Source organism: Dipteris shenzhenensis, chromosome 1 (genome assembly GCF_047967505.1).
Source record: "Dipteris shenzhenensis isolate YYH24624 ecotype China chromosome 1, Dip_SZ_1.0, whole genome shotgun sequence".
Taxonomy (NCBI): domain Eukaryota; kingdom Viridiplantae; phylum Streptophyta; class Polypodiopsida; order Gleicheniales; family Dipteridaceae; genus Dipteris; species Dipteris shenzhenensis.
The window spans coordinates 66,077,003-66,087,834 of record NC_141596.1 but is presented as its reverse complement, the minus strand read 5'-3'; the positions used below and the strand labels follow the sequence as shown (position 1 = coordinate 66,087,834).

The window sequence follows — 10,832 nt, the reverse complement described above, 5'->3', positions numbered from 1 at the left end:
TTTTTTAGCGGTAGTCAATTCCACATGATATGTGAATGCCAATTAGGTTTGAGATACTGGTGATGCCACTTCCCGGTAACCCCATCAAGGATTTTTGGAGCAAATATCATGATATGAAAACTCAAGGTAGATGGACCCTGGACAACTTCCCTACCAACCTTCTTCAACATCAAACTAGTGAATCTTATCTTGGGTCAGCAAATTGGATCCCCAACCTAATTGGCACTGCCCCAAACTCTGTGATGTAATCTTCTTGAAAGAGTACCTACATGCACCTCCATGTCTTAGAACCCATCCCAAGTTTTATGCAATTCCACGACGTCACAGATGGGAGGCCAATATACACACTTTGGGCTAGGATCATACCATTAATTGGCCAATGATCGAGCCATACTCTAGTGTAGAATGGAACTTCCAGGGCACACGGATCTGAGCACTTCAACAGCATGAGAAAATAATGTGCGGTAACATTGACCTCATCCTTTGCCAAAGTGCTATCTTCCACAAAACATTGGAATACAATCTGGATGTCCCCACCAGCCACATCGACCACCATTTGCATCCACTCAGTTTCAATCCCAATGAATGGATCGATGCTCAGACTACAAGCCGACTCTATCAAAGAGTCATCTTCTTAGAAGCATGCCATATATCTCTATTTGAACAAATGGTGGATACATACTTCCTGGAAACAGAGAAAAAATTGTATGGTGCCAAGGCTTTATAGCAGGATCGATTGGCACGCCACAAGTTCCACAGCCACTGGGTTACGTGCATGGCATCCCAACTCCGTGATCACAATAAGCCATTACCTGAGGTTGGGTAATTAAAATGGATTTGGGGCTATGTTGTCTCTATGCGAACATGGACTTAGATAGCACAGAATGTGTGTGTAGAGTAGCAGCAAAGCTCCGCTTGTACTTGCATAAGGCTAGGAATAATCCCTCTTAGGAATCCAACTTGCATATTCTACATGCAAGTTCTACATACGATTCCTACATGTGAGTTCTATATGCAACTCCTACATGCATCTTCTACATGCGAGTTCTATATGCCACTCCTACATTCAACATGCAACATGCAACTTGCAACTGTATATCCCTGTGTCGATCTCCTGGTCTCATGATCTCCGGCATAGTCACTGTCACAGTATCCATGCAACCGTGGATGACTTCCTCTATATTCTATCCCAAACTGTCTTGTACCTCTAATGTATCTCAAGACTCTTTTGGCTGCATTCCAGTGAGACTGTTTTGGATTTGCCATAAACTGTGCTAGTGAGCTTACTGCATAACAAATATCTGGCCGTGTGATTTTCAAATATATAAGAGATCCGATGAGTTGCTTGTAGTAGCTGCCATTGACTGTAGGCTTTTCTGAATCTTTAGTAAGTTTCAAACTCTGTTCCATGGGAGTGGCTGCAATCTTGCAATCTGCCATATGAAACTTCTTCAGGAGACTGTCAACATACTTGAGTTGACTCATGAATGTGCTATCTGAATCTCTCCAGAACTCAATTCCAAGACAATAGTGCATAAGTCCAAGATCTTTCATGTCAAACTGTGCAGATAAGTCTTGTTTCAGTTTTCTGATGAAGCTATCCTTGCTTCCTGTCACAATCAGATCATCTACATACAAAAGTGCAATAGTAATGTCTTCACTTCTAGATGCAAGTTCTATATGTACAGAGATAATGTCTTACAATTCCTACATGTAGAGAGAGAAGATCTCCACTTTGTATAAATACCCCATAATGGAATGAAGACCACACTCTTTGGGGCATTGTGTTGAGTTCTACTTCGGTATTCCAAGAAATTGTCTCCAAGTGTCCATGCTTTCTTCCACTCCACGTCCAAAAGCATGCCCTAACCTTGCAACTCCTCCCCTCTCCTCCAACCTTGCAACCCATCCTCTCCCTCTCCTCCTCCCTCCTCCTCCCTCCTCCTCCTCCTCCTCCTCCTCCCTCATCCCTTCTCCCTCCTCCCTCTTCCTCCTTCCTTCTTCACCCTTTCCTCCCTCTCAAATTCCTACACCTCTCTTTGTATTGTGGTAGATGGTTCCTTGGAGGTAAATTTATGGTACTACACTAAATGGCTCTATTCTCTCCACCCTAGTGGAAGGATTGAAAGCAATGCTATAGTCAATGGTGCCTCCATCATTCCTGGGTTTTTTGGAGCAAACAAAGAAGTTGCTTATCCTAATACAGTCTCCTATGTTCAAGAATTTCACAAACTCTTCACAGTAAAGCTCATCAATGTTGCAACCCTCATTCCTAGGGTTTTTGGAGCAAACAAAGAAGTTGCTTATCCTAATACAGTCTCCTATGTTCAAGAACTTCACAAACTCTCCGAAGTTGCTTATCCTAATACAGTCAATGGTGCCTCTATCATTCCTAGGGTTTTTGGAGCAAACAAAGAAGTTGCTTATCCTAATACAATCTCTTCAAGAACTTCACAAACTCTCCGTAGTAAAGCTCATCAATGTGAAAGGTTATGAAACCAAGGCCAACCTATTGACTAGATCGACTTTCAAACATTTTTGGTGGTTCACATTAGATAACATGTAGGTTCCATATTTGTTTAGAACTTTCCCATCGAAAACACAATTCTTGATTGTGAGATTGATTTCAAAAACTTGTAGCACGTTAATCACTGGCTCTGGGCCACACCAATTGTGTGCTTCATGTAAAGCAGGCACATTGATATTCTCTACACATGGAGGATACTCCACTTTAACTTCAACTACTTTAGCCTTTCTCTCATCAAAAGGATCCATTTCACACAACTTCCTCTGAGAAGATGCTTTTGTAGTCATAGGTGCTTTCACAATGGGGGGTGGTGAGCAGCTTAAAAGGGACGCAACCCCACTTATAAGAGAAGGATTAGTGACATGAAAACTCAAGGGAGAGATGTTAGTTGCAAGGATGTTATCTCTTTGTTTGAAGAATAATAACATCTACTCCATCAAAATTTAACGTATCAAAATTAAGTCTCGTTATATGCAAACCATTACGAACAAAACATCTTGTGAATCAATGAAATATTCGAAGCAAACTACTCCAATCTACTAAGCTAGGATGAAAACAAATGTAAGACACAAAGATTCTTGTTATCATTATTTTTTATTTGCTTGCAAGGGGATCCAAAGGAAATTTCAACAAAACCATGCATCTTCATTTGCATGTCTTTCTTAAATGACAACAACATTTGCTGGGATCTTTTCACTGCAACATCTTTTTTCATTTTTAAATCAATTAAGAATTGCCATACATCAGAGGTTCATATAAACAAAAAATGTGGGTGCGTACCCTATAAGCATATGCATCCATTCTCAAACCAAAGCAAACCATCCAGCCGTGTTTTCTTTGGTCATTGGATTTTCAAATATTCATTTGGTTTACAAAAATCATGCTAAGGTCCTTTCACATCCACTTTGTCTTTGCTCATCAAATTCCCTTTTCTTTAATTGTTAATTTTTTTGCAGTAGCTCATATAACTTTCAAAGATGACAACAATTCATGGCACATTTTGTTTATGTTCACTTTTGTTGAAAAGAATTAAATGTGGGGGATATATAACCTATATGGCACTATAATCATCACAAACTCACACATACAATCACATAGAATGCAACCAAATCATTAAACTTCCAATAGGGCCAACAAACCACAATGCAGCATCAAAAAAATACAGCAAACACGAACTAGCACTGTGCATCCAAACAAACCACAGTGCAACATCAAAAACATACAGCAAACATGAATTAGCACTGTGCAATAGGCAACCTGTCACACTACAAAGAAACCAAGAAATGCATGCAAAAAATGAGGACCAAAACTAGATTTGCGGTAGGCAATCTTTCCATCGTGAAGCACGTAACTACTAGCTCGAAATTAAACCTGAATCCTAGTAATTTATCTATTTTTAAGAAAAAAGTGAAAGAGTAAAATTATGGACATGAGACGTGACACAGGGTCCATTAGGACTCGATCCTCCCTGCAAATGTTAGGGGTGGTAATTTATTATTAATGTTGTGATGTCCATATTTTGAAAGCTGAAGTCCAACAAATACATACAATAATTAATCCTTGTTGAAGTCTATAATATTGTTACATGGACTACAAGCATATGAATAAAGGTGCCGTTGTCCTTTGATCTTGCATCTATCTTGGATTTCCTTGCTCCCTCACATCAATAACATGCATTAAAAGAGAGGAATGTTGTAAGAATTCAGATTGAAAGCAAGCAATTTTGATTGGATGAGCAATTGAAAATATTTATATGATAATGTATAAAATATAATTACTATAACCATACATAGTGTGGGAGGGGAGGTGGCACACTTTCTTCCCCAAAGAGTTATAATCTGAGGGAACGAGCCCTTCCTCGGGTGCTAAGATGATGTCGAGAATATTAGTGCCGAGATAAGTCTCGCAAATGGATAAGATACTAGCATATTACCTGAATGTTAATAGTCATAATCATAGTTGAATGTCGATAAAATCATTACAAGTAGCGTACTAGATGGAATTCAAATTCTTGTCATATTTTGGCGATTTCATGGTCGCTCGATTTCTCTTATAGATCTAATTATGGTTTTATAGACTGCCACACATGCCACCAATTGGTTGTAGTGCCACAGCGATCCAATTGCAAATCTGAACGATTACTGGGCATTGATGATGGCGTTGCCTAGCCGTTTGGCTAAAGAGAACATGGTAGAAAGTCGGCTCCATTGAGAATTTTACTGAGATGTCATTTTGCTCATTGAAAGAATCTTCAAGGCACACTACGTCTCTGACATGGGCTCAACCAAGTTTCCATTGTAAGCTGGCAAATCAGGTCTTGCTTACCCAAACATAAAATAGTATGCTCGAGTATTTTTTATGCAACTCACACAATTGAGAGAATACGTTGACACTAAAGGATTGAAGGAAAGAGGAATTCTCTTATGAAATTTTTAGAAAAAGGTTGAAGAACGGCTTGGAGAACAATGGTTACAAAGTGGGAATGTTCTAAGTTGATGATGTGAAGATGTTCTCTCCGAAGGTTGAAGAAGTTTGAGCAGCACCTATTGTTAGTCTTGGATCAAAGCCACTCGAAACCGCTCTTTGAAATCAAACAACCTAAGTTGGATGAACAAATTCGACCATTTGATCTGTAATTTATGACAGTATCATCAAGAGTCTTCATTAGAAATAGGTATAGTCATTTTGAGTTTGCCAGGATATGTTTTGATGGAATAGCAAAGCTGTTGGATTTGGAAAATACAAAAATAGCATCAGATTATTGATGCATGCAAGATGTTGATTTGTCAAGTTGCAATACAAATGTGACTATTAACATCATTGATGCCTATAGTCTAATCAAATTGTTGGATTGGTGGTTTGCAGGCTTCAAAGATAACTCATCGATTTATCGAAGCGCAAGACATTAACACGGCCGAAATTGAATGGAGCATGAAACGCCTATAGTCGATACTCGTTAGCCAGCAATTTTTGAAACATTAAGGCCATAGTCCTATCATTTTAGGAGTGAATGCATCTTCATGATCGCCTCCATAAGCGCCATCTTGACCCTTTGGCCAATTTTTTTCTCAAAGAGGACATCCTGGACCTCAGCAATTGGGTTGTTGAAGTCGAGTAGATTCTCTGTTTGCAGGAGAACCCTGCCATGAATTTGAATCTAGTGGCTAAAAGGTAGGTCTCTCTTTATAACACTCTCTAATTTTTATCTTTCTTGTTATGCTTTCAAAAGCAACTTTTTTTAAGGCTTCACGATAAGAAAGGACCTCTTTTGATGGACCCCAACACTCACCATTAGATCTAATGACAATTAAGAGCTGCGATTACAACACGTGGCTCAACTAGATATTAAAAAACCCAAACTTCTCCTTGACATGGTGGGCGTTTTGTGGGAAATGGGAACTTTAATGCCACGGTGGCATGTGGCCTCCCACCTTTTTGGTCTTGTAAGGGGCCTATGGAATGGGTGTGGCTTTATGTAGATGATGTTTTCCTTTGAGAAAAGTCATTTTGACTTGTTTAGGCTGGTATTAAGTGTAATTATAGTGTGGAACTTTAGGGTCGGATTGTAGTATACCATGTTATTGCCCCATCGTAACTCCTCTTTCCTTTTGAAGGGCCTCACTGGCATTGCCACCTTGTTTTCCCATTTTTTCCCCACAAAACCAGGGAGCTGTTGAGCTAAGGGGATTTGTGGGAAAAGGGAAATAGGGAAGCTTTTAAAGGTTGAAAATGACATTGCTCCGCATTTCCACCAAACAATATGATACTCATTATGGGAATTGAACCTTTATCCCACCATGGCTTTAGGCTGGCTGTCGTAAAAAGAACATTGACATGTGCCTGGATGACTTCAGAAGGCAACGTGTCTGGGCCTAACGGCTCCTAGGAATTGGAGTGAACCAATTGGCTTTTCATATTTCGCAGATATAAAGAGCGCTTATGGGAGTACTTCAGGGGTCCTTCCCGATCCTGGTGCTACCGAAAGATCACGTACGTACTATATTGATTACAATCCGCGACGCAAAGGACTGCACAAGCAAATGCAGTGGTCAGGCTCGGTCGAACTCTAAAGGCTGTGTTTTGTTGGAGAAGCTACCGGAGTGTGGCAGCAATTGCAAGGCCAACTTAATGACGGGGGAACAGGTGAATGCATCTAAGGCCCCAGAACAGCTGCGAGAACAGTGGTTTGGCGATGCTGAACTTAGAGGAGGCACTCACTTCTTTGGAACGAATGCCTCAGCTGCCTTCGGTTGAGAACTGCATACACATCTTGCAGAAATGCCGAAAACAGAAAAATCAAGCGTATGGCAAGCGCTTGCATGCCTACATGTGCAAAAGTGGGCTGGGAGCTCATATATCTCTCGGGAGTTACCTTGTCCCAATGCTGGTAGAATGTCGAAGCATGGGAGATGCTCAGCAGGTTTTTAACAGGCTGGTTGGTCGGAATGAGCATTCTTGGACTTCTCTCATCATGGGTTATATAGAATCTGGAGAATCACAACATGCCCTCAACCTATACCACAAAATGCAAGAGGCTTCCGTACATCCTAGCAAGTATACGTTGGTAGCAATATTGAGGGCTTGTGCTAGGCTCAAAGATGCAGTAAGTGGCCAAGAAATACATACTGAGATTTCTAGACAGAAATTGGAAATGGATCCTTTTGTTGGTAGCACCTTGGTCGACATGTATGCCAAATGTGGCTTGCTTGCAAAAGCATGGGAAGTGTTTTACAAGATGCCAGTTCGAAATATAGTCTTGTGGACTGCACTAATTGGAGGATATGCTGAACGTGGGCTCGGTGAGCAAGCACTGAACTTTTTTGAACAGATGCAATTGCAGGGTGTTTCTCCGAATGCTGTCACACTGGTTTGTGGTTTGAAAGCTTGTGCCAGCATAGGAGCCATAGACAAGGGCCAAGAAATTCACCTTGAGATTAGCAGACACAAATTGGAAACAGAAACTTCTATTGGCAGCACCCTCGTCCACATGTACTCCAAATGTGGTTCACTTGTAAAAGCACGGGAAGTGTTTGACAAGCTACCAGTTCAAAGTGTAGTGTCATGGACTGCACTAATTGCAGGGTATGCTGAACGTGGGTTTGGTGAGCAAGCGCTGAACTGTTTTGAACAGATGCAACAAGAGAGCGTCTCTCCCAATGGAGTCACAATTGCTTCCGGCTTGAAAGCTTGTGGCAGCATAGGTGCCATGGACAAGGGGCAGGAAATACATGCTGAGATTGCCAGAAAGGAATTGGAAAGAGATCCTTTTGTTGGAAGCACTTTGGTTAACATGTATGCGAAATGTGGCTTGCTTGCAAAAGCACAGGAAGTGTTTGACAAGCTGCCAGTTCGAAATGTAGTCTCATGGACTGCTCTAATTGAAGGATATGCTGAACATGGATGTAGTGAGGTAGCATTGAACTGTTTTGAACAGATGCAACTGGAAGGTATCTGTGCAGATGCTGTCACTTTTGTTTGCAGCTTGAAAGTTTGTGGCAGCATGGGAGCCATAGACAAGGGCCGACAAATACACACAGAGATTAGCAGACAGGAATTGGAAAGAAATGCTTTTGTTGGCAGCACCTTGGTGGATATGTATGCCAAGTGTGGCTTGCTTGCAGAAGCACGGGAAGTGTTTGACAAGCTTCCAGTACAAAGTATAGTCTCATGGACTGCATTAATGATAGGATATGCTGAACATGGACTTGCTGAGGAAGCGCTGAACTGTTTTGAACAGATGCAACAGAAAGGTGTCTCTCCAGATGCTGTCACACTCCTTTGCAGCCTGAAAGCCTGTGGCTGCATAGGAGCCATAGAGAAGGGACAAAAAATTCATGCCGAGATTGCCAGACAGGAATTGGAAAGAGATCCTTGTATTCTCAGTGCGTTGATTGACATGTATGCCAGGTGTGGCTCTCTTGCAAAAGCACAGGTAGTGTTTGACAAGCTGCCAGTTAGGGATGTAGTCTCATGGACAGCACTGATTGCAGGATATGCTGAGCACTCGCTTGGTGAGGAAGCACTGAACTGTTTAAAACAAATGCAACTTGAGGGTGTCTCTCCGAATGTTGTTACATTTGCTTCCAGCTTGAAAGCTTGTGGCAGCATAGGAGCCATAAACAAGGGCCAAGAAATACACGTTGAGATTGCTAGACAGGAATTGGAAAGAGATCCTTCAGTTGGCAACACCTTGGTCGATATGTATGTCAAGTGTGGCTCCCTTGCAAAAGCACGAGAAGTGTTTGAGAAGCTGCCAGTTCAAGATGTAGTCTCATGGACTGCACTAATTGCAGGATATTCCCAGCTGGGAGAAAGTAAAATTGTATTTCGTATGCTGGAGAGAATGAAAGGGGAAGGCATAAAGCCAAACGGTGCCACATTCCTTGGTATTCTAACTGCATGCAGTCATGCTGGTGTCGTTGATAAGGGCCATAAATATTTTGAGGATATGAGCAAAGACTATGGTATGACTCCAAGTATCAACCACCATACGTGCATGGTTGACCTTCTTGGGCGTGCAGGCCAATTAGAGAAGGCATTAGTGATGGTGGAGAAGATGCCTTTCCAACCTAATCTTGTGGTATGGCATACTGTGTTGGGTGCTTGTCACAAGTGGGGTAATGTGGAGCTTGGAAGATGGGCCTTTGAACATGCAGTGCGATTGGATGAAAAGGATTCCACAGCTTATGTCTTGATGTCGAACATCTACGCAGGCGCCCATATGCATGAAGATGAGAAGAAGGTCAAGGCAATGACCAAGCAAGCTAAGACAGACTTCAACTGAGGTTGGCTCAAGTGTGAATACGGTTGTGGCACACCAAAGAGCAAAAGTAGAAGCTTTGTCTTTCAAACTGAGGCAGGGAACCTTACAACACAGATTTGCACTATCTATGACTTTTTTTTCGATTCCAAGAAGGTTGGATTTCGTGAGCACAGTGGGAAGCTGGCTATTGTATAGGTGCACTAGTCAATACTCTCAAAAAAAGGGACATCTACCTCGTCAAAAATCTCTGCATTTTGATGCCCGCCATGGAAACAATGGACTGATAGTAAAGATAGAGCAGCAAAATTTTATTGTCAAAGATGTAAATTGCTTTGATGTCTTCAAGAGGAAAAGCGAACTTTGGTGATGCTAGTGCATCTACAGGAACCAGTATCCCCTTTTGAGATGTTCACGCTATGATTATTGACCCACAGGATGGCCTCTGACTCTAGCCAGATACACAGTTCACTGGATGTGGTACTTGTATGACGAGTGGTCATGCTTTCACATGAATCCCGGAGATGCTGAGTACCTTTATACTATTAATCCATTGTGTCGCCCAATGTGATCACCGCTGGCGATCAAGTCGTGCTTTGAATGAATGATGGCCACTGACCTATCCCCCTCGAGAACTAGGAGCAGGCTGGGACATGAGAGATCATGACCCTGGTGACGTAGTCATCAATTGCAACGGGCATGGGGGCCAAGAGTCTCTCTTATTAAGCTAAGCCCCCATGCTGGCTGAGTGCAGAAGCATGGAATAGACACGAACAGGAACCAGAGATATTTGCGCTATAATTTTTTAGCCATGAGATGGCCTCTGACTCTAGCAAGATACACGGTTCATGGTACTTGTATGATGATTTGGTCATGTACTCAATTGAACCTCCAAGATGCTGAGTACCTTTATGCTATTAATCCAATGCGTCCCCCAAGTGTGATCGCCACTCATGATCAAGTCATGCTTTGGATGAATGATGACCATTGACCGATCTCCCACTAGAACTAGGCATAGGCTGAAACATAGAGAGATACTGATCCTGGTGATGTAGTCATCAATTGTAATGGGCATGAGGGCTAAGAGTCTTTCTCACTAAGCTAAGCCCGCCCTGGCTGCATGGAAATGCTAATTGAAAGAGAGAGAGAGAGAGAGAAACTGAAGCATATTGAAATAGACATGAACTTGGAGTTAATGCTAAGCTACTGTCTTCCTTCTTCATGCTTTGGGCCTGGCAAACACTTATTGAGGAGGGCTGAAGCTACATGAATCCCTCTGAAGGGCTATAATGGCTGTGAGGCTGAGGTTAAAAGGGGGGAGCTGTGTCCTTGGAAGGGTAGTGTAGGGAGCTGTTAAGGCTACATGGGGAGCTGTTGAGGCTACATGTGGAGCTGCTGCATCTGCTTGAGCTGCTATTGTGCGGGTCTGAAGAGCTGTGGATGGAGATGGACCTGTTGCTGATGGTGGGGCTGATGTTGATGGTCCAAGAGCTGGAACTGACACACCATCTATGGCTGCTATGAAAACTTTCTCTATTGCCTTGT

The 10,832-nt window shown here is 42.1% G+C and overlaps 1 protein-coding gene across 1 annotated transcript; it reads left to right on the top strand.

The window, feature by feature from the left end:
• The first annotated feature begins 6,306 nt into the window (after positions 1–6,306).
• Positions 6,307–9,811, top strand: LOC147906236 (pentatricopeptide repeat-containing protein At2g33680-like). The gene has a single exon (XM_087377317.1). It carries the CDS (start codon positions 6,675–6,677, stop codon positions 9,309–9,311), a length of 2,637 nt encoding a protein of 878 aa, XP_087233443.1. The 5' UTR covers positions 6,307–6,674; the 3' UTR covers positions 9,312–9,811.
• The last annotated feature ends 1,021 nt before the right edge of the window (positions 9,812–10,832 follow it).